The 24970-nt window shown below is 45.1% G+C and overlaps 1 protein-coding gene across 1 annotated transcript in view; it reads left to right on the forward strand.

The window, feature by feature from the left end:
• sugt1 (SGT1 homolog, MIS12 kinetochore complex assembly cochaperone) overlaps nucleotides 1-24970 on the forward strand; it is a 258577-nt gene that overhangs the window by 126030 nt on the left and 107577 nt on the right. Inside the window, exon 9 of the mRNA XM_085998646.1 lies at nucleotides 7790-7886. Coding sequence (XP_085854772.1) covers nucleotides 7790-7886 — 97 coding nt within the window. The remainder of the gene's footprint in view (nucleotides 1-7789; nucleotides 7887-24970) is intronic.

Consider the following 24970-nt stretch of genomic DNA (forward strand, 5'->3'; position numbering starts at 1 on the left):
AGGATAGAAGTTGTATCACCATAGTGTCTTGTATTAAATGTTTTACATACAAAACTTTTAACTCTAGTAAGTGAAAATTCAGTCTTCGATTAAATATTTTACGTAATTTTTTAAATGCAAGTTATCCCCTGATCTCTCTCTTCACCTGACGCCGCCGCCTTCTTAGGCAGTCCCTTGGAACCGAGGATGACTTGCTTCCACATTAAAAATGAGCTCGCAGGTGACTGATTAGTCCAATGCGGGACCTACAGTCTCTGTCACAGGTGGGGCAGACGGTGGTTGATGGGCGGGTGGGTGGGGTGCTTGGGTTGACGTGCGCTCCTTGCGCTGCCTGCACTTGGCTTCTGCTTGCTCCCGGCGAAGAGACTCGAGGTGTTCGGCGCCTTCCCGGATGCTTCTCCTCCACTTTGTGCGGTCTTGGGCCAGGGATTCCCAGGTGTCGGTGGGGATGTTGCACTTTTTCAAGGAGGCTTTGAGGGTGTCCTTGAAGCATTTCCTCTGCCCACCTGGGTCTCTCTTGCCGTGCCGGAGCTCCGAGTCGAGCGCTTGTTTTGGGAGTCTCGTATCGGGCATGCGGACAATGTGACCCGTCCATCGGAGCTGATTGAGCATGGTCAGAGCTTCGATGCTGAGGATGTTGGCCTGAGCAAGAACACTGACGTTGGTGCGCCTATCCTGCCAATGGATTTGCAGGATCTTGCGGAAGCAGCGTTGGTGGTACCTCTCCAGTGCTTTGAGGTGCCTGCTGTACATGGTCCATGTCTCGGAGGCATACAGCAGGGCAGGTATCACTGCTGCCCTGTAGACCATGAGCTTAGTGCCGGGTTTGAGGTCCTGGTCTTCAAACACTCTCTTCCTCAGGTGACTGAAAGCTGCACTGGCACACTGAAGGCGGTGTTGGACTTTGTCGTCGACGTCTGCCCTTGTTGACAGTAGGCTCCCGAGGTATGTTGTGGATTTTGATAAGGCCTTGTTGTGGATTTTGATAATCGGGGGCAGCACTGTGTGGCGGGGGCAGGCTGGTAGAGGACCTTTGTCTTACGGATGTTTAGTGTAAGGCCCATGCTCTCGTATGCTTCGGTGAAGGTGTTTACGATGGTTTGGAGTTCGACCTCCGAGTGAGCGCAGACGCAAGCATCGTCTGCATACTGTAATTCGACGACAGAGGATGGGACGACCTTGGATCTGGACTGGAGGCGACGGAGGGTGAACAGTTTCCCGTTTGTTCTGTAAATTAGCTCCACTCCAGTGGGGAGCTTACTGAGGGTGAGATGGAGCATTGCAGCAAGGAAGATTGAGAAGAGCGTTGGTGCGATGACACAGCCTTGCTTGACCCCGGTTCGTACGTGAATTGGGTCTGTGGTGGAACCGTTGGTCAGGATCACGGCTTGCATGTCGTCGTGGAGCAGGCCGAGGGTGGTGACAAACTTTTGAGGGCAGCCGAGTTTGAGGAGGACACTCCATAATCCCTCACGGTTGACCGTGTCGAAGGCCTTTGTGAGATCAAAGAAGGCCACTCTTTGAAGGCCACCTGCCTTCATGCCTCTGCTTGTGACAGGATGAGCACACATCATGCTCCGAGGCAACATTATATGCCCCCAGGACAATTCTCCCAGTTTTCCTGCCATCTTCCCCATGGAAGATAGTCTCTCTGCACTTGGCCCAGATTGACAACTGAGCAGAATAGGAATTGCCCACCACACTCGCCCCTCAACTCAAATTATTCGTAATAGAACATAAGAAATAGGAATAGGATTAGGCCACTCAGCCCTTCGAGCCTGCTCCGCCATTCAATAATATCATGGCTGATCTTCTACCTTAACTCCACCTTCCCGCACTATCCCTATATCCCTTGGTTCCCTTTAATATCCAAAAATGTAGCGATCCCTGTCTTGAATATACTCAGCGACTGAGCATCCACGGGGTAGAGAATTCCAAAGATTAAGAAAGAACTGGATTTCAAGAGTGGGCTAATCTTTTATCTTGACCATGCCTTTGAATATCAAGAGCCAACTTTGATTAGGGAAAAGATGATGCATTATTGTTTGGAAGGCTTGATCCAATAAAATACTCATAAGCAATGAATAAGGTTTGTGTTAAATTTCCAAAAAGTGGTAGAATGTTTTATATGAAAAATGCACCTGTGAAGTCTGTAGTTTCTCCACCAGAAATAAAAATGCAGATTTTATTTTGAGAATGCTGTAAATTAGATGTTTGTAACTTCCTCCATTTCAACTTTTATAATTTGCATAAAAATACAGAAAATTACTTGTGTAATTCTCGAACTCTCGCTGTTTTTCTAAATGTGGAGGGCATTCAGTATTGAAAGATTGAATCTGTTACTGAATATTAAGAATGACTAGCTTTGTAGCTTGAAATAAAAAGAAAATGTTTGCTTTAGAATCCAAAGATTAATATCTCCACATATTTTGAAAAGCTTAAACTATGGTCATTAAGGTAGAACAATTGTCACAAATGTAAAATTTACTATAAAAGATTGCCTGCGTTACAATTTTTTTTTTAAAGTTCCCCTTTTCAGTCAACTTCTTGTTCCAGAACCACACCGTTACGAAAACATGCTCTTCTGCCCTATATGAGTAAGATTGAAGTATAATGGCAGGATGGTCATGACCATGAAATTTATCTTTAATTTGTTTGACTGGGAGGAGGATATTCTCCTATGTTTCTGTACAAAATTGGTGTGCTGTGGACGGTTGGTTCCATCTTAACAGTGTTTATTGATCTTTTAGATAATAGACTTTCTGATCTGGTTCTAATCAATAATTCTAGAGCTTGAAAGCACCTGCTTACAATAGGATGCAACCTATTTTGTCTCAAACATTTGTGGTATGCTTTCACTCGTTGAAAATGTTTTTTTTGTTCATTTAGAGCCCTCTTACATTGGCATATACATATTGTCTGTGCATAATCTGCAACCTAGTAGTGCAATATGTTGTAACAATTGTTTGTTGCCTGTTGTAAACTTACTACTTTGACTGAGGTACCAGTCTTTATGTTGCATCTTTACTTTTTCAAATTGTTACCACTTCTCAAATGGAGTGCTTTTAGGAGAGTCAATCAGGTTTTCAATTAGATGTATATAATTATATAAGCATTTAATTGGGAGAGCTGTCCCACAGACAAGTCAAGCAACAGCCTGACAGTCATACTCTCATAATCGTACCTTTCAGGCAATGACCCAGGCTCCTCCATCACCATCCCTGGGTGTCCCACCAGAGGTGGCGGCACAGTGGTATACAGTCGGGAGGAAGTGGCCCTGGGAGTCCTCAGCATTGACTCCAGACTCCATGAAGTCTCATGGCATCAGATCAAACTTGGGCAAGGAAACCTGCTGATTACCACCTACTGCCCTCCCTCAGCTGACAATTCAGTACTCCTCCATGTTGAATACGACTTGGAAGAAGTCCTGATGGCAGCAAAGGCACAGAATGTACTCTGGGTGGGGGACTTTAATGTCCATCATCAAGAGTGGCTCAGTAGCACCACTGCTGGCCGAGTCGTGAAGGACAGAGCTGCCAGACTGGGCCTGCGGCAGGTGGTGAGAGAACCAACGCGAGTGGAAAATCCTACTTGACCTCGTCCTCACCAATCTACCTGTTGCAGATGCATCTGTCCATGACAGTATTGGTAGGAATGACCACCGCACAGTCCTTGTAGAGAGGAAGTCCCATCTTCATACTGAGGGCACCCTCCATCGTGTTGTGTGGCACTACCACTGTGGTAAATGGAATAGATTCGTAACAGATCAAGCAGCTCAAAACTGGGCATCCTTGAGGCACTGTGGGCTATCAGCAACAGCAGAATGTATTCTATCACAATCTATAACCTCATGGTCCGGCATATTCCTCACTCTACCATTATCATCAAGCCAGAGTACCAACCTTGATTCAATGAGAAGTGTAGAAGAGTATGCCAGGAACAGCAGCAGGCGTATCTAAAAATGAGGTGCCAACCTGGTGAAGCTACAGCACAGGACTACATGCATGCTGTAGATACAGCTAAACGATCCCACAATCAACGGGTCAGATCAAAGCTCTGCAGTCCTGTTACAAGCAGTCATGAATGATGGTGGATAATTAAACAACTAACGGGAGGAGGAGACGCCATGAACAACCCCATCCTCAATGATGGCGGAGCCCAGCACGCGAGTGCACAAGACGAAGCTGAAGCGTTTGGAACCATCATCAGTCGGAAGTGCTGAGTGGATGATCCATCTTGGCCTCCTCCTGAGGTCCCTGCCATCGCATCAGCCAGTTTTCATCCAATTTGATTCACTCCACGTGATATCAAGAAACAGCTGATTGCACTGGATACAGCAAAGGCTATGGGCCCCGACAACATCGCAGCTGCAGTGCTGAAGACTTGTGCTCAAGAACTAGCCGTGCCTCTAGCCTTGCTGTTCTAGTACAGCTGTAACGCTGGCATCTATGCGACTAAGTGGAAAATTGCCCAGAGTGTCCTATCAACAAAAACCTGGACAAATCAAATCCGGCCAATTACTGCCCCATCAGTCTACTCTGAATCATCTGCAAAATGATGGAAGGGGTATCAATAATGCTATCAAGCGGCACTTACCAATAACCTGCTCACCGATGCTCAGTTTGGATTCCACCAGGACCACCCTGCTACAGACCTCATTACTGCCTTGTTTCAAACATGGACAAAAGAGTTGAATTCCAGAGGTAAGGTGAGAGTAACTGCCCTTGACATCAAGGCAGCATTTGACTGAGGAGCCCTAGTAAAATTGAAGTCAGCGGGAATCGGGGGGAAAACTCTCCACTGGCTGGAGTCGTACCTAGCACAAAGGGAGGTGGTTGTGGTTGTTGGAGGCCAGTCATCACAGCCCCAGGACATCGCTGCAGGAGTTCCCCAGGGCAGTGTTCTAGGCCCAACCATCTTTAGCTGTTTCATCAATGACCTTCCCTCTATCATAAGGTCAGAAGTGGGGATTTTCGCTGATGATTGCACTGTGTTCAGGTCCATTCACAACTCTTCATATAATGAAGCAGTCCATCCCCGCATACAGTCCGTCCCTGCATACAGCAAGACCTGGACCCACTCTTGAGGCTTGTGCTGATAAGTTTTTTTTTATTCGTTTATGGGATGTGGGCGTCGCTGGCAAGGGCAGCATTTATTGTCCATCCCTAATTGCCCTTGAGAAGGCGGTGGTGAGTCGCCGCCTTGAACTGCTGCAGTGCGTGTGGTGAAGGTACTCCCACAGTGCTGTTAGGTGGGGAGTTCCAGGAGTTTGACCCAGCGACGATGAAGGATCGGCGATATACTTCTGGTCAGGATGGTGTGTGATTTGGAGGGGAACTTGGATGTGGTGGCGTTCCCATGTGTCTGCTGCCCTTGTCCTTCTAGGTGGAAGAGGTCGCGGGTTTGGGAGGTGCTGCCAAAGAAGCCTTGGCGAGTTGCTGCAGTGCATCTTGTAGATGGTACACACTGCAGCCATGGTACACCGGAGGTGGAGGGAGTGAATGTTTAAGGTGGTGGATCTGGTGCCAATCAAGCGGCTGCTTTGTCCTGGATGGTGTCGAGCTGCTTGTGTTGTTGGAGCTGCGCTCATCCAGGCAAGTGGAGAGTATTCCATCACACTTCTTACTTGTGCCTTGTAGATGGTAGAAAGGCTTTGGGGAGTTAGGAGGTGAGACACTCGCTGCAGAATACCTAGCCTTTGACCTGCTTTTGTTGCCACGGCAAGTAACATTCATGCCACACAAGTGCCAGGCAATGACTATCTCCAACAAGAGAGAGTCTAACCTCTGCCCCATGTCATTCAATGGCATTACCATTGCCGAATCCCCCACCATCAACACCCTGGAGGTCACCATTGACCAGAAACTTAACTGGACCAACCACATAAATACCGTGGTTACAAGAGCAGGGCAGAGTCTGGGTGGTCTGCGGCGAGTGACTCACCTCGACTCCCCAAAGCCTTTCCACCATTTACAAGGCACAAGTCGGACGTGTAATGGAATACGCTCCACTTGCCTGGATGAGTGCAGCACCAACACCACTCAAGAAGCTTGACATCATCCAGGACAAAGCAGCTGCTTGATTGGCACCCCGTCCACCATCTTAAACATTCACTTGGAGATAGTTCTCCGTCCCTTCATCATTGCTGGGTCAAAATCTTGGAATGTCCTCTCAGCACTGTGGGAGTCTCTTCACCACACGGACTGCCGCGGTTCAAGAAGGTAGCTCGCCACCACTGTCTCGAGGGCAGTTGGGGATGGGCAATAAATGCTGGCCTTGCCAGCAACACCCACATCCCAGGAAGGTATAAAAACAATTCAAATAGCGTTGCATAATTTTGCTGCTTTTTCAATCAATTTATGTTTTTAAAAAAATTGAATAGTATTTGTTGTATTATGCAGATAATGTTTGTCAAATCCATGATCTTTAATACTGTGCTTTGTGTGCCCAATAATGTGCTTAGTTATACATGCTGTAACGCGCATGTCATAATTCAACAAATACTGGTCCATAATCCCTTATCCGCAATTCCGAAATTCGAAAAGCTCTGGAAACCGAAAGTTTTTTCGTGGAGCGTCACTCGTGCGCACGACATGACCCGAGTGGCGCCAAACATGACCCGACATGGCCGATGCTTGACCCACGCAGGTGTGAGGCGTCAGTTGTGTCTCAGCGCTGCTACTCGTCACGCATGCGTCTGCTGCTCTCTGATATTTTTTGTTATTTTGTGTTTAATTTCACTGTGAAAATGTCAAAAAGAGCTGCAGATACCCCTACCGTTCTGAAATCCGAATTCCGAAACACATCTGGCCCCATGGGTTTTGGATAAGGGATTAATAACCTGTACTGTTAACCCTTCCTTCCCTGTTACTGCTATATTCTCGATATATATTTGTTTCCTTTAAATAGCATTTTTATTGGTTAATTTTGTAAATGACAGGCTTATATGTGACAGTTCAAAATTGTTAATCATGGCCCATTTGTCTCAAACCTGTTTTCCCAAAATTCAGTCTCCACAAAAAATGAGATTTTAAACAGATTTGTTGCTACTTCATAATAAGGTAATTTGGCCCATTTATAAGCTGTGTTTTCTACAGCAGGAGAAGACAAAGTTGTTAATAACCAGGTTTTTATATGTTTAGTATGTCAGTAATGACAAATTAGGAAATAGTTTTTGATGAATGAGAGATTAGTGTCTATAAATCACTGCTTTGCTCCTGTTCGAACAGGAATGACTGCATGCACTGAATACAGGCCTCCAATCACTAATGCATATCTGAGAATTCACACTTCTAGCAAAAGGAAAATGTAACTTCAATATCATCGACACTGATGTTCTGTTGCTTAGCAACTTGCAGGCTTCATCTCAGCAGTTGCTACTTAAAATGTTTTATCTGTTTTAATTTAAAACTGATTCATTACATTTGTTGGGGCATTCTGTTCAGAAATATGATGACAGCACTTGAAACTTTGCTGACAAATTCAGCAGTCGTAGCATAGAAGCAAATTTGAATGTATTATGACAATGCTTGAAATTCTTCGGTGAAACACTGGATGAAAGCATGATTAACTGCTGTTATAATAAGCTCATCAAAAAGCATCTTCTAAATAATATACCATACTAGTTAAACGGATATTATGTACAATTAAGCTGTCGTACTGTCATTGCCGATAGCACACCTACATCGTTGGCAGAGAATTGAAATAGAAATTAATGGCTGCTTTCATCTCCTTCAACTGTTAAATAACTTGATTTTTTTTAACATCAATTTAACCATTTTTATTTTAGACATGATTGGTATCAGACAGATTCTCACGTTATCATCACAATAATGATCAAGAATGCAAGCAAGGATGATGTGAAAGTCGAGTTTGCTGAAAGAAATGTAAGTGTCAGAACTAAAGTACTCTAATTATTAGAATTTGCTGCATTCAAGAGCTGCAAATGCCTGATTTAAGTATGTGAACTTGGAGTTATGTTCTAACTGACTTGTGAATTTTAAGTGGTGATGTCATTGTGAGAATGTTTCGGATGTGTGCATTGACATGTCACTCACAGGATCTTGTCCTTGATGTTACCTAATGTTTATTAAAAATTAGAAATACTGTAAAGAAATTATCAATTTTAAAAGAAAGTAATTTTATTGTGACTCTTGCATCCAGAGCAGTTAACATGATAGAAAGTCTAATCTTGAAACAACCATAGTAGAGCGGTTTTCTAAATTGTTTGTGGATATGCTTTTGACGGATGTCTGTGCTCTGTTTTGATTAAATCTGTAATGCAAATGGAGCATAAAGCTCATTAGAATTTATTACACAATGATCAGGAAGGGAGTATGAAAATGAATAAATGAGGCACATACAGTAATTACCTCTAGGGGAGGAGTTATGTTCTCCCCGATCGAAGTGGGTGGGAATGTTTTTGTAATCAAGAAAAATCAGTGCAATGGATTTATTTTTCCATTTTGGCACCTAGTGCTCGATGCCGAATAACAAATCCTGTGTTCTGTTCCAATAATTTATCTTCTCATCAGTCTCAAAACCACTCCCGACTGCATTGTGAATTATTGTGGGAAATATTTGTCTTGAACTGCATTGAGAACTTGTTTCAATGTTTCAACTTGCATCTGTTTGGGAGAGAGAAGGGATTCATCAAATCTACCTGTGCTAAATTTGCAAACCAGGTCAGAGTTGAAAGGACGCTGTTCGAGCCCACTACATTGAACAGTTTCTATCTTTAAATATTAGATTAGCAAATGTCGTGTGTCATTGCTCACAGTGAGTTGGAGGATGAACTGTTTTGAGGTGACGGTATTTTATCATGTAAAACAGTGTATTATCATATTATTCCCCCTCTGGTCTCCCTTTGGCTGGCGTACTTTTCATACAGTGCCTGCGCTGTTGCTGTAATGGGGCATCATAAAACATTGGGCTGAATTTTAAATGGAGATGGCGGGGGTACCCCAAGGCAGTTGGGAAACCCAGGAGAATGGGTTTTCCACAGGCTCTGCTGACTTTAACGGCTGGGCTTGATTTGAATGGGAAGCCTCTTGCCCACTTGCGGCCAGCTAGATTGAGAGGCTGGCTGGCTCCGGGAGGGTATGCCTGTGGCACTAGGCCACAGAGAGGAGGGGAGGGATCATGTGGGGGTCATGCCAGGAGATTATCGAGGGGCTGGGGACCGGGAGAAGATCAGGTGGGCCTGAAGAGTCGGGGACCGGAGGATGATTTGGGGGGGGGGGGCGGGGGGTGGAGGTCTGGAGAGGATTGGGGGCTGGAGGAGGCGGCGGGGGGGGGGGGGTGGAAATCAGAGGCTAGGGGTGTGGCGGGGGAGACCTCATGGGGGAGATCGAAGGCCTCATGGGATCGTGGGGTGGGGGGGAAAGGCCTCATGGGGGCATCGTGGCGAGGGGGTGGGGTGGTGGGAAGGAGAGGCCTTATGGAGGGATCGGAGTCGGATGGAGGGATAGGCAGCCCGGAGGATGGGGCGAGGCTTCATGGAGGGATTGGTGGCCGGAGGGGTCGGGGGGGGACATTGGTGACCTGGGGAGGGGGTGTGATCGGAGGCTTGGGGTGTCTCCGATCGCAGGGTGTGGGTTAGGCAGGGACCCTGGATCCAGCAGCTAGGTGTAAAAGCACTTACCTCCTGGATCCAGCAGTTCTCGCCTTGCTGTAACTGGCAAGTTTTATGAGGTGTGCCAAACCCGGCCATCTCCAGTTGAACACAAAATGGAAGTTAAAAATGCTACCAGCCTCATTATAATATTTAAATAGACGGCCTACCTCTTGGCAGCTGCCCCTGTCCCGCCTCGGTTAAAACCGGAAGTGGGCGGGTTGGAGGCTGATTCAGGTCGGGATTCTGATTTTTAACACTTCAGCTACCCCCAAGCCCCCAACTCACCCATTTTTTAAGGTTATAATTCGTCCCATTGATACACCGTTTACAAACAACTTAAGACAAAAAAAAGCTGGAGAGTGGGTGGGAAGAAGGTCCAGCCTTTCTCTGAAGACAACCAATATTTATCCAACAGATATTCTGAAGGGATTTGGACTGCAACAATGAAATTTCCATTGCTCATTTTGCAACACTGAATAGGCACAGAGTACAGATGATTGTTGCTCATGGTTTGTTAAACTGTCTGAAGGAAAAACAGTTATTCCTTAATTCCCTGTATTTGATTGGAGTTTTGGTATAGCTTCACAAGATAAACAACTTTTTTCTTTGTTTTTTTTCTTCTGACAGTCTTTCCACTGTTTCCGTGGTTGTTCATTCCTGAGCCTCTCATTCATTCTCTTTTTTTCTCACTCGACATTAGGGTTGCTAACTCTGGTTGGATGTGTTCCTGGAGGTTTCCTCACATGACCTCCTGCCTCCAATTGCCCCGCTCCCACCATTGGTCAGCAAACATGTCCATCCTCTCGGCACATCGCCTTCCCACATCAATTGGAAAGCAAAAAGACTGTTGCCCAATTGGATGATTTGTGACTGTCAGTCAAACAGCCTTTTTTCCTATATTATAACGATTAAACATAAGTGTTCAAAGAATATGGAAAAAATCACACTCTTATAAAAAGACTTGCATTTATATAGCGCCATTTACGGCCACCAGATGTCTCAAAGCGCTTTACAGTCGATGAAGTACTTTTGAAGTGGAATCACTGTTGTAATGTGGGAAACACAGCAGCCAATTTGCGCACAGCAAGATCCCACAAACAGCAATGTGATAATGACCAGATAATCTAGTGCTATGGGATCTTTTCCGTCCACCTGAGAGCGCAGACGGGGCCTCGGTTTAATGTCTCATTTGAAACACTGCACCTCCAACAGTGCAGCACTCCCTCAGCACTGCACTGGAGTGTCAGCCTAGCTTTATGTGCTCAAGCCCCGGGAGTGAGACTTGAACCCACAACCTTCTGACTTAGACTTATTTAATGCCCCTATGATTTTTTTCCAGGGTTGCGTGCAGCATCTCTCTCTCTCACGTCCCTTTCTTCCATATATATTATATGAAATAATACATACACATGCGCAAAATAAAGTGTGTCTTCTAAATCAGGGACTCTATTGAGGGATGCGTCTTGATCAGAACTCAAAAAAGTCTGCTCTGAAAGTTGAAGTGGCATATTTCTAAGCCTCAGTCAGGAAAGTCATTGAAATACAAAGGTTCATCATTGTCAGGCAGCTTATTATTGAAAAGTTTCACCTGAAAAGGACTTGTTGCGCATGTGAAAAGTGGGAGTGAGAGTTAAAGACAGCCCATGTATGCGCAGCGGCCCTAAAGGAGACATTTTGGAGCCTTAAGTGCCTGCTCTCTCTGCCCGTGTGTGTCTTTCTCTTTTCCCTCACTTGTTTTCTTCTGTATTTCACCCTCCTTTTTCTCTGTATGTCTTGTCTTTCTTTTCTCTCCTCTGTTCTGCTTTGTCTTTCTTTTTGTGCCAATTCTGGTTTCCCCACTCTGATTCTGTTTCTCTGTCCCTCTGTTTCTGTGTGTGCATCTCTCTGTAGCTCTTTCTTTCTCTCGCCCTCTCATAAACAACTGGAATCATACAGTTCAGAAGGAGGGTATTCGGTCCATCGTGCTTGTGCCAGATTTTTGTAAGACCTCTCCAATTAGCTTCACTCCCCTGCTCTTTCCCCATAGACCTGCAAATTCTTCTGTATATATCCATTTTCCTTTTGAAAGTTGCTTTTGAATCTGCTTCCACCACCCATTTAGGCAGTGCATTCCAGATCATAACAACTCACTCACTGCATTAAAAAAATGACTCCTCATTTGCCCACTGGAATTTTTGCCAATTATCTTAAATCTGTGTCCTCTGGTTACTGCCCCTTCTGCCAGTGGGAACCATTTCTCCCTATCTACTTTATATTTAAAAAAAACCTCATAATTTTGAGTGCCTCTGTTAAATCTCCCCTTACCCATCTCTGCTCCAAGGAGAATAATCCTAGCTTCTCTAGTCTCTGCACATAACTGAAGTCCTTAGTCTCTGGTACCATTCTAGTAAATCTCCTCTGCACCTTCTCCAAGGGATTGACACCCTTCCTAAAATGTGGTGCCCAGAATTGGACACACTATAGCTGAGGCCTAACCAGTGATTTATAAAGGTGCACTAACCTTGCTTTTGTACTCTATGCCTCTATTTATGAAGCCACGGATCTTGTAAGCTTTATTAACGGGCTTATCAACTTGTCCTGCCACCTTCAAAGATTTGTGTATGTGAACCTTTAGGTGTCTCTGTTCCTGCACCTGCTTTAAAATAGTACCATTTAGTTTATATTGCCTCTCCTCAATATTCCTTCCAAAATTCATCACCACACTTCTCTGCATTATGTTTCATCTGCCATGTGTCTGCACATTTCACCAGTATGTCCATCTTCTCCTCAAGTCGGCTGCTATCCTCTACAAGGTATTGTTACTATATTTGGTATTGTTACTTCTATCTGCTACTAGGTATAGTTACTTGATTTTGTTTCCTATCAAACTTAACTGAAATATAGATAAAGCTTCATGAATTATGGGTAATTATATGTAAAGGCATCAGCAAGATATATTCAAAATGACTTTTTTAGCTGTCTGTCCTCAGGCTTAGAGTGTAATGCCTAAATTGCTTGTGGAGACTGACACTGATGCAAACTGGTCTTTATATCACGCTTTTGCTGCACACCAGAATTGCAGAAACCTGCGTGCAGGCCTGCCAAGTTAATATTGAAATAAGGTGTCTGTCCATTTGAGGCAGGCACTTCCCCAACCTTTGTTTCCTCTATAATCCTATTGCCTCAATCATAGGCAAGGCCACCTCTGATCACTTCCTTGTATCCCTCACCCCCCAGACCCCCTATCCCCTTCCAACTCCAATTCCTCTGTGTCTACCCCTGGGGAAAAAACTCTTCCGAGTCACTTAAAACTGCACACTCAATCTCCCAACTGTCTAATCTTTGCCCCCATTTGCAACAATATTTCAGCTGTTGAGCTGCTTAAACATTACCTCACCCCTGCCTTTGGTGTCCTTGTCTCCAGTAAAACCCTTCTCTCTCCCACCCTGGTGGCTCCCTCAAGTCCAAAGGGCACAGACTTCAACATTTCTGGCGAGCAGCTGGTTTAGGAATCCACCGCCAGATCTGGCTGGGCCACATCCAGACCTATTGGGCCTTGCTCTCCTCTTCCAAAACTATTCACTACTCCAGAAGCAACGTGGATTACAAAGATAACCTCTTCTTCTACACTACAAAATGTCTCCTTAAACACCTCTCTCCTCTGCCCTTGCCTCCAACAATGTGAGGAGCTCGGAATTTTTTGGCACCAAGATTAAAACCAACTGTTCAGTTGACTGCTGCATCCCTCCTGCTTCCCCTTGCCCACCAAGCCGAACTTCCCCTAAGGTTCCCCCCCTGCCCCAAACCTGAACCTGTGGTTTTTCTCCAGCTTCTCTCTTATCTTCTGCCATTGTCTCTCCAAGCTCATTGTGCCCATCCGACCCTGCTCCTCTAAACCCCATTCCACTAACTGCTGATCACCTAACTTCCATTCCTGGCCCCCATACCAGCTGACATTGTAAATGGTTTCCTCTCCAATTACTGTTACCCCCCCATTCAAACAGTCATTGTCAACCCTTTCCTCAAAAAAACACCCTTGATGCCCCTGTCTTTGCAAACTACCACCCCATCTCATAGAATCATAGAAATTTACGACACAGAAGGAGGCCATTCAGCCCATTGTGTCTGTGCCATCCGAAAAAGAGATAGCCAGCTTAATCCCACTTTCCAGCTCTTGATCCGTAGCCCTGTAGGTTATGGCACTTCAAATGCACATCCAAGTACTTTTTAAATGCGATGAGGGTTTCTGCCTCTACCACCCTTTCAGGCAGTGAGTTCCAGACCCCCACCACCTTCTGGGTGAAGAAAGTTCTCCTCAACTCCCCTCAAACCCTTCTGCCAATTACTTTTAAATCTGTGACCCCTGGTTATTGACCCCTCTGCTAAGGGAAATAGGTCCTTCCTATCCACTCTAGGCCCCTTTATACACCTCAATTAAGTCTCCCCTCAGCCTCCTCTGTTTTAAAGAAAACAACCCCGTCTAACCAATCTTTCCTCATTGCTAAAATTCTCCTGTTCTGGCAGCATCCTCGTAAATCTCCTCTGTGCCCTCTCTAGTGCAATCACATCTTTCCTATAATGTGGTGACTGGAACTGTATGCAGTACTCCTAGCTGTGGCCTAACTAGTATTTTATACAGTTCAAGCATAACCTCCCTGCTCTTATTCTATGCCTTGGCTAATAAAGGAAAGTATCCCGTATGCTGCCTTAACCACCTGTCGTGCTACCTTCAAGGATCTGTGGACATGCACTCCAAGGTCCCTCTGTTCCTCTATGCTTTTCACTATCCTACCATTTTTTGTGCATTCCCTTGCCTTGTTTGCCCTCCCCAAATGCATTACCTTACACTTCTTCGGATTGAATTCCATTTGCCACTTTTCTGTCTACCTGACCAGTCCATTGATATCTTCATGCAGTCTACAGCTTTCATCCTCACTATCAACCACACGGCAATTTTTGCATCATCTGCAAACTTCTTAATCATGTCCCCTACATTAAAGTCTAAATCATTGCTATATACCACAAAAAGCAAGGGACCTGGTATTGAGGCCTGCGGAACCCCACTGGAAACAGCCTTCCAGTCTCACAACCACCCATTCACCATTACCCTTTGCTTCCTGCCACTGAGCCAATTTTGGATTCAACTTGCCACTTTCCCTTGGATTCCATGGACTTTTACTTTTCTGACCAGTCTGCCATGTGGGAACTTGCCAAAAGCCTTGCTAAAATCCATGTAGACTACATCAAACGCACTACCCTCATCGACCCTCATTACCTCAAAAAATTCAATCAATTTAGTCAGACACTTACCAAATCCATGCTGACTGTCCTTGATTGATCAGTGCCTTTCTAAATGACAACTGATACTGTCCCTCAGAATTTTTTCTAATAATTTGCCTGCCACCGAGGTTAGGCTGACTGGCCTGTAATTACTTGGTCTATCCCTTTTTTAAACAACGGTACAAAGTTAGCAGACCTCCAGTCCTCCGGCACCACGCCTGTAGCCAGAGAGGATTGGAAAATGATGGTCAGAGCCTCTGCTGTTTCCTCCCTTGCTTCTCTTAACAGCCTGGGATATATTTCTTCCAAGCCTGGCGATTTATCTACTTTCAAAGATGCTGAACCCCTTAATATTTCCTCTTTCACTATGTTTATCTCATCTAGTATTTCACACTCCTTAACTACAATGTCTGCATCGGCCCTCTCTTTAGTGAAGACGGACGCAAAATATTCATTAAGAACCATACCCACGTCTTCCGCCTCAATACACAGGTTACCTTTTTGGTCTCTTAATAGGCCCTACTCTTTCTATAGTTATCCTCTTGCTCTTTATGTATTTATAAAACATTTTGGGTTTTCCTTGAATTTACTTGCCAATATTTTTCATGCCCTCTCTTTGCTTTCCTAATTTCCTTTTTAATTTCACCCCTGCACTTTCTGTACTCCTAGACTTTCTGCAGTATTTAGCTCTCAGCATCTGACATAAGCTTCCCTTTTTTGCCTTCTACCCTGTAACATCCAGAGGGCTCTAGATTTGGGAGTCCCACCTTTTTTCTTTGTAGGAACATATTTGCTCTGAACCCTAACTATCTCCTCCTTGAATGCCTTCCACTGCTCTGACACTGATTTACCTTCAAGTAGCTGTTTTCAGTCCACTTTTGCTAAGTCACATCTCCGCTTAGTAAACTTGGCCTTTCCCCAATGGAAAACTATGACTCCTGGTCTATCTTTGTCCTTTTCCATAATTACACTAAATCTAGCTGAATTATGATCATGACCAAAATGCGCTCTCACCGATATCCCTTCCACCTGCCCAGCTTCATTCCCTAAAACCAAGTCCAGAACCACCCCCTCTCTTGTTGGGCTTGCTACGTACTGGTTGAAAACATTTTCCTGAATGCATTTTAAGAATACTGCACCCTCTATACCTTTTATACTGATTCTATCCCGGTTAATATTAGGGTAGTTGAAATCTGCTATGAGTGCCCTATTGCTTTTGCACTTCTCAGAAATTTGCCTACATGTTTGCTCTTCTGTCTCCCTCTGCAGTGTGATTGCCCCTTTTTTGGTTTTCAGTTCAATCCATAAGAACTCATTTGATGATCCTTCTAAAATATTATACCTCCTCACAGCCGTAATTGTTTCTTTACCAATATTGCGACCCCCCCCCTTTTTTTAATCCCCTCTCTTGTCTGAAAACCCTGTAACCAGGAATGTTGAGCTGCCATTCCTGCCCTTCTTACAGCCTTGTTTCAGTAATAGCTATGATATCATACTTCCACGTGTCTATCTGTGCCCTCAGCTCATCTGCCTTATTCAGTAGACTCCTTGCATTGAAGAATATACCATTAAGCACTGTCAAACCCCTTTGTTTATTTTGTAGCCTTTGTTTCCTCTGCCTTCCAAACGCACTTACTAATTTTCTGCCTTCCATTTCCAACTTTCCGTCTCCCTTCTGAATCTACACTCAGGTTTACATCCCCCACCAAGTTAGTTTAAACCCTCCCCAACAACACAAGCAAAGTCCCCTGCGAGGATATTGGTCCCGGCCCTGTTGAGGTGCAACCCGTCCGGCTTGTACAGGTCACACTTCCCCCCAGAACTGGTCCCAATATCTCAGGAATCTAAAGCCCTCCCTCCTGCACCATCTCTCCAGCCATGCATTCATCTGCTCTATCCTCCTATTTCTGCACCCACTAGCATGTGGCACTGGGAGTAATCCAGAGATTGCTACCTTTGAGGTTCTGCTTATTGATCTCTTTCCTAGCTCTCTCAATTCTGCCTTCAGGACCTGATTCCTCTTTCTGCCTATGTCATTGGTACCGATATGGACCACGACCTCTGGCTGTTCACCCCCCCCACCCCAAGAGTGTCCTGCAGCCGCTCAGTGACATCCATGAGCCTGGCACCAGGGAGGCAACATACTATTATGGAGTCATGCCTGCGGCCACAGAAACGCCTGTCTGTTCCCCTAACAGTCGAATCCCCCATCACTATTGCTTTCCTGACCTTCCTCCTCTCCCCCTGTACAGCTGAGCCACCCATGGTGCCTTGGCTCTGGCTGTACTACCCAGAGGAACCATCGCCCTCATCAGTATTCAGAACTGCTTAGAGAGCGAGATGCACTCGGGACTCCTGCACAACCTGCCTGGTCCTCCTTGTCTGTCTGGCGGTCACCCATTCCCCCTCTGCCTGCAAACTCTTAAGCTGTGGGGTGACCACCTCCTGAAATGAGCTATCCACGTAGCTCTCAGCCTCGCAGATGCACTGCAGTGTCGCCAGCCGCTGTTCAAGCTCCGAAACCCGGAGCTCGAGCTCTTCCAGCTGACGATATTTCCTGCACTTGACGTTATCCAGGACACTAGAAGCATCCTGGATTTCCCACATGGCACAGGTTATGTATTTGCCAGGACTGAGTTGTCCTGCCATGCCTCTATTTATTAAACTACTAACTAAACTTCGTAGTTTAACCCACTGCCCTAACTTAGAGAGAAAAAAGACAAAAATTATTTACTCAAGTTTAATAAGAACCACGAAGATACTAAACACACAGGCCTAGAAATTCAGTTGCTTGCGCCACCAGTTTGCGCCCAAAGAGGCCACTCAGAGGCTTTAGCGCCACTGGCCACAACCACCGCGATATTTAGCGGGGCGCTAATGGCGGCGTTAGCCTGTAGCGCTGCGCCGCCACCGATGACATCATCAGTGTGCGCAGCGCCCCGCTACCGCCCCGAACGCCATATTAGGTCGTGCCCGCCTCTTCCGCGCCGGCCGCAAATAGCGACCGGTACACAGGGGCCAACCTGTGGCGGTAGTGGTGCGAGTTAAGGTGGAGGTGCGGCCGGCTGCTTTTTCGGCGGCCGCCTGCCCACACCTCCGTCCCCGGCCTCCGACAACCCCCCCCCCCCCCCCCCCCCCCGCGGCATTGCCGGCTGTTTCCCGAGAGCCCGGCACTTCTCCTTGGTGCCGGGCTCATTTGCCGGCACTCGCGAGCGGGGATCGCGCTGTTGCAGCCACCTCCCCCTTAACAGTGGGAGGAAGGCCTGCAGTACCGCAGCGTACCGTGCCACAGCGGGTGGCGCTGCGGCCCTTAGCGCGCCGATATTCAGTTTCAGCGCCCCAAGCGGGGCGCGGGAAGGCTTGTTTAGCGGCCGGCTTCCATTTGGGGCGCAGAAACTGAATATCCCGATGGCGCAAGTGGCTCCACGCGCAGCGGTAATTCCGGCGCCCAGGCGAGCTTGGCGCCCCAAAGTGAATTCTTAGCCCACAGAACCTAAATATTAGATATCTAGATACTTAACTTGAGTGTTTGGGTTCTGTGGCTCCACTCCTCCATTTGAGTTGGACATGAGAAATTGCCTTCCTGCTCCTTCACCGAATTCCTATTAACACCAAATTCTTCCAATCTGCTTGCGATCCACGCCGATTGCGATTCAGCCAGCTTTGTCTCCAAGCTCAATCTCCTTTCTCTCCAAGGTCCTTGAATATGTTGTTGCCTTTCAAATCCCTGCCCATCTTTCCCACAGCTCCATGTTTGAATCTTTCCAATCAGGTTTCTGCCAATTCCACAGCACAAACAGCCCTAATCAATGTCTGTGACTGTAACCATAGGGCACTATCCTTCTTCGTCCTTCTCAACCTCTCTGCAGCATTTGACATGTTCGACCACACCGCTCTCCGCCAACGCCTCCTCCATTATCCAGCTTAGTGGGACTGCCCTCTCTTGGTTCTGCTCTGAACTATTCAATCATAGCCAGACCATCACCAGCAATGGCTTTTATTCCTTCCCTGGCACGTTGCCTCTAGAGACCCCAAAGATCGATCTTGGCATTTGGTTCCACATGTACACTGATGACACCCAGCCCTACCTCTCCACGACCTGTCTTGACCCTCTCCACTGTATTTGTGTTGTCTGCCTGCTAGTTCGACATCCAGTCCTGCATAAACGGCAGTTTCCTCAATTATCTTCGGCCTCTGCCACAAACTCCATACCCACGCCGCCAATTCCATCAACCTCCCTGGCTACTGTCTAAGGATGAAGATGACTTCACAACCTCTGCATCCTATTTGACCCTGAATTGAGCTTCCAACCCCATATCCTCTCCATCACAAAGACTGCCTAATTCCACGTCCGTAACGACGCTCGTCTTCACACCTGCTTCAGCCTATCTGCTGCTGAAACCCTCATCTATGCCTTTGTCACCTCCACACCTGACTATTCTAGCCTCCCATCCTTCACCCTCCGTAAACTTCAACTCATCCCAAACTCTGCTGCCAGGTATCCTATCCTGCACTAAGTCCTGCTCAACCATCACCCCTGTGATCACTGACCCACATTACTCTCCGGTTCCCCAACGCCTCCAATTTGAAAATCTCATCCTCCTGTTGAACTCCCTTCATGGCCTTGTCCTGCCCTATCTCTGTAACCTCCTCCAGCCTCTCGAAACCCCACAGAACTCTGCGCTCCTCCAACCTTGGCTTTGTGTGTATCCCTCACTCCCTTCCCCACACCATTGGTGGCTGTGATTTCAACCGTCTAGTCCTTAAGCTCATGAATTCTCTCCCGATACCCTTCTGCCTCTCCATCTGTCCCTCTTTAAGAACCTCCTTGAAACCTACTTTGATTAAGATTTTCATCACCCCTCTTATAATCTTGGTGTCAGTTTTTGTCTTAATATGCTTCTGTGAGATGCCTTGCAACACTTTCCTATAAATAAGTTATATAAATGCAAGTTGTTGTCATAAATTTAATTTGTTACTGACAACCACATTACTAAAAAGTAATGGATTTCTGAAGCATAAGAGGCAAATACATAAACTATTGAATCTAATTAAATCTTAGTTGGTGAGGCTTGGTGTTTGTTGAAGTCATTTACACATATGGATTCCCTTTGTCTCTGTTATCCACAGTAAAAAGTAATTATAAGTTTTGATTAATTGAAAAAAGTGCATTCTTTTATGCTAGCTTGAGCAACAAAGCCCAGGGAGATGCATAGGCAGGCTGGTGCTACATGTTCTGTATGAGTGGGGGCTTATAGGAGCTCTGTGAAGTTAATTTCTCGTGAAGTTTTGCACCACGGACTCCTGTTCAACAGTTGCTGAGGAGAACTGTTACATCACATTACCTGCTTCAAACCAACAAAAGATTTTGAAGTTAAATTCGGCCTTGTATTACTATCTGATATCAGTATTTGTGTGTGATTTTGCTTCATACAATAATTTTTAGTTTAAGCTTTATGGGCTGAAAATTCAATGGTTGCTACTGATTTTGGAGAGATCCGCAGGGCACTTAAGGTAACATTACTATTTCCAGGACATGCACCAGTAGAAGTTGGGTTAATTGATAATCTGGTGGGATCCAGCATATTTCAAGCATAATTCATTGGAAGAATGGGCTTTCTTAGGAGAAATATTGTAAAGAGTCAAATGTTATTGAGAATTTTCTCCAAGTTTGTTTAGCTCTATGTTGCTTTTTTAACCTATTGACAATAGCAGCTATTAGAGCATGTGTCCTGATTTATGCAAGGTCCTCGGAAAATGCAGCCTTTTGACTCTCGTGTTAATTGGATTTTAATCTGATTCTGAGCTGATCATAGCTGCAAAGTTACTTTACATTGAAATTACTCTCACCAAAATTTAACCTTTTTTTTAATGTTTATTTGAATGGGCCACTTGTACCTTTTTTCATTCCAGCTTTGGATTTTGCAAATAAAACAAGTGTTAAAATAACCTAACTTAATAAAATTTAGATCATAAGAATTTTGGAGAACAGGAAAGGCCATTAGGCCTACCAAGCTTGCACTTAATTCATGGGTCAAAGCCTCCCCTTAAATACCTTCTCCACATATTCTCCAATTACTCCTCTTTGCAGGAACACATCTAATTATCTTGAACTAATTTATATTGTCTACTGTGGTCTTTGCTAGCAATTTATGATAAAGTGTCATCTGACTTTCCTCAAATATACCTTCCCAGTTTTTTGGCATGTTGCTTGTTATTTAAACTCTATCATTGTAAGCAATTTGTCTAGATCAGTTATCACTTGCTTGAACAATCTTGAAATGTTGAATGAGATCAACATGGAATCCCTTTTTCAAAGAAAACAAGTTCAGCTCACTAAACTTTTCCTCAAATTTGTGAGACCCTAAATCATTGCTTATCGCTGTATCCTTTCAAGGGCTTTGATGTCCAGAACTGCATACATTAGTCAATACGAGTCTGATCAACATGTTAAACAGCAAAAGTAAAACCTATTTTGTTGAGTCTTATTGCCCTTTTGCAGTGTTTATCTTATTTACCTTTTTTCAAATTTTGAGCTATGTATTATGCTGATGGACCCATAGGTTTATTCACTATAATCCCTAAATCTCTTTCCTGATCAAATACCCATTTAATACCATTAATGTTTTAGGGTCTTTTTAAACCCTATTACCCTAGATTAGTTCATCTCTCAAAAGCAGCAACAACCTGCAATTACGTAGTGCCTTTAACATAGTAAAATCCGTGGCGTTTCACAGGAGCGTTATCAGACAGAATTTGGCACCGAGCCACAGAAGATATTAGGACAGGTGACCAAAGGTTTAGTCAAAGAAGTAGATTTTGAGGAGAGAGAGGCGGAAATGTTTAGGGAGGAAATTCCAGAGTTTGGGACCTAGACAGCTGAAGGCACAGCCACTAATGGTGGGGCAAAGGAAACCAAGCATGCACAAGAGGCCTGAATTGGAGGAATGCAGAGTTCTCAGAGGGTTGTAGAGCCTGGGGGAGGTTACAGAGGTGGGAAGGGGCAAGGACATGGAGGGATTTGAACACAAGGATGAGGAATTAAATTTGATGCATTGCTGGACCAGGAGCCAATTTAGGGCAGCAGGCACAGGGTAATGGGAGAACGGGACTTGGGCCGCGATTTTGCCGTCGCTCAGAGAGGCTGGTCAGAGGTTAAAGTCCTATTGATTGACGGCAGGTCCCGAACCTGCCATTAACCTGCCTCCAAACAGCCTTCCCAAGTGTTGGGTCCCCGATTTGCAAATGGACCCGACGCCTAGCGGCAGGAAACGGATTAAAGGCAATTACCTGCCAATTAACAGGTACTTGTCAGAAGTTTTCGCCTGTTTTTTGATTTTTCCTGCTTCTGGGTCGGGTTTCACGACATCCGGACACCACGCCAGGTAAGTGTGGCGTGTTGAGAGTCTGGTGTAATGTTTGTGAAAAGATGACCACTGCAAAAGTGGTGTGAAGGATGCAATGTTGCACATGGTGAGTTTCAGAGCAAAGAAAATGTTGGTTACTGCATTTTTAAAACATATAGAGATTTTTTTTAGCTTACAAATTTTTAAATCCAACTATATGTGCAGTGCCACCTCATTGGGAGAACCCCTCACAGATCACTTCTGTCATCTCACCTGCAGCTGCCATCTATTCCAGCATATGGAGGGAGTCATTGGAGAGCCTGGGTGCAAGAGTTCACCATTGTGCAGTGATTGTCAAACGCTGAGAAATCACTGTCAAAATAAAATTGTGCATGGTCCCTTTAAGTAAACCAGCAGATGACGCGCCATCAGACCTGCTTCCTGTTAATTGGCCGGCAAGCCCGCAGGGCGGACTTAACGAGGTCAACCAAGGAGAAATCACGTCTGTGGAGCGGAGGCAGCTAGGGGTGGGACCGGAACCCGGAAACCAGTTGACCCGCACCCATCCCGACACCGAACGCAAAATCGCGGCCTTGGTGTGAGTTAGGATATGGGCTATCTTCGAACACTCTAAGGTATGGGGAGTTGAGATTTACCCAGAGTCTAAGCTTGTGGTAATGCACCTGGAGAAACGAACAGTGTCGAGGTACTAGGTTACCTTGTATCTCCTTTAAGATCTTACTTTAATCTTGGAAAGTGGTAGAGCATCCATCAGACCATGTGTTTAAGTTTAAAATGTCCAGCAAACTTATTAATGAACAAGTGAATTTGCATTATACCATTATTTATTTACAATGAGAAGTCTTATCTGACTCTTCCCAGTAGATAACCTAAGAATCATAATCTAATATGATATACTCTTCCATAGATAACATTTATAAACACAATCCTTTTCTTTTAATCTTTTTGGGTTACAGGGAGTTATCTTTTCCTGTAAAATTTCAATCAATTTGACTACCCTCTGATAATGAAACTCACTGAACAATTCCAACCACTTAAATACCCTTTCACTGATTCCTGTGGCTTATTGGGATTTTCATAATTGACAATTGGGTTTAAAATAATTGTCTGTCATGCACTTAAACTGAACAAATCTATGTAAATTCAATGTCATTCTCTAGAAAAGGGAAGACTGAGAGGTGACCTGATAGAGGTCTTTAAAATTATGAAGATGTTCGATAGGGTAGACGTAGAGATGATGTTTCCACTTGTGGGGGAGTCTAAAACTAAGGGCCACAAATATAAGATAATCAGCTTTCTCCTGTTTTGTCAGTAATAAGTTGAAGTATACTAGAATGGTCTAACCTCTTAATAGTCAGCGAATATTGGTGTATGTCTAGGAGATGGTACAGGAAACTTTGGTTTATCCGGAGGTTATATGTCCGGAATACTCGATCTAATGGCAAAAATCAGGAGCCGTTTTCTATATGTTTTTTTAGTTCTCGTTGCTTTTTTTTTTCCCAGTCAAGCACTGCAAGGTCTGTAGCTATAGCAACAGCTTCAGCTACAGACGCTTGCAGCTGCAGCCGACTATTTTGAAGCACAGGGTTTGTTGATTCACACGGAGCTTCTCAGTTCCGTATGTTTAAACATTAACTCTGGTATGTCCGGCACTTTTGATGTTATGGCACCAGCTTGGTCCCGTCATTGCCGGATATCAGAAAGTTTCCTGTATATATATTTTTGGAAGCTCTTTTTCTATTGCTGGGGTGTTGTAGAGGGAATTTTACATCTGGTCGTACTATACATAAGAAATAGGAGCAGGAGTAGGCCATACGGCCCCTCGGGCCTGCTCCGCCATTCAATAGGATCATGGCTGATCTGAATCTAGACTCACGTCCACTTCCCTGCCCTCTCCCCGTAACCCCTAATTCCCTTATCTGCTAGGAAAATGTCTATCTCCATTTTAAATTTATTTAATGTTGCAGCTTCCACAGCTCTCTGGGGTAGCAAATTCCATAGATTTACTACCCTCTGAGTGAAGAAGTTTCTCCTCATCTCAGTTTTGAAAGGGCAGCCCCTTATTCTAAGATTATGCCCCCTAGTTCTAATCTCACCCATCAGTGGAAACATCCTCACCACATCCACCCGATCAAGCCCCCTCACAATCTTATATGTTTTGATAAGATCGCCTCTCATTCTTCTGAACTCCAATGAGTAGAGTCCCAACCTACTCAACCTTTCCTCATACGTCAACCCCCTCATCTCTGGAATCAACCGAGTGAACCTTCTCTGAACCGCCTCGAGAGCAAGTATATCTTTTCTTAAATATGGAAACCAAAACTGCACGCAGTATTCCAGGTGTGGCCTCACCAATACCCTGTATAACTGCAGCAAGACTTCCCTGTTTTTATACTCCATCCCCCTTGCAATAAAAGCCAAGATTCCATTGGCCTTCCTGATCACCTGCTGCACCTGCATTCTAACTTTTTGTGTTTCATGCACCAGGACCCCCAGATCCCTTTGTACTGTAGCACTTTGCAGTTTCTCTCCATTTAGATAATAACTTGCTCTTTCCAACATTATATTGCATCTGCCAAATCTCTGCCCACTCACTTAGCCTGTCTATGTCCTCCTCACTCACTGCTTTCCCTCCCATCTTTGTATCGTCGGCAAACTTGGATATGTTGCACTCGGTCCCTTCCTCCAAATCGTTAATATAGATTGTAAGGAGTTGGGGTCCCAGCAC

This window comes from Somniosus microcephalus, chromosome 10, assembly GCF_052327205.1.
Source record: "Somniosus microcephalus isolate GS21.2 chromosome 10, FLI_Smic_1.0, whole genome shotgun sequence".
Lineage (NCBI taxonomy): Eukaryota > Metazoa > Chordata > Chondrichthyes > Squaliformes > Somniosidae > Somniosus > Somniosus microcephalus.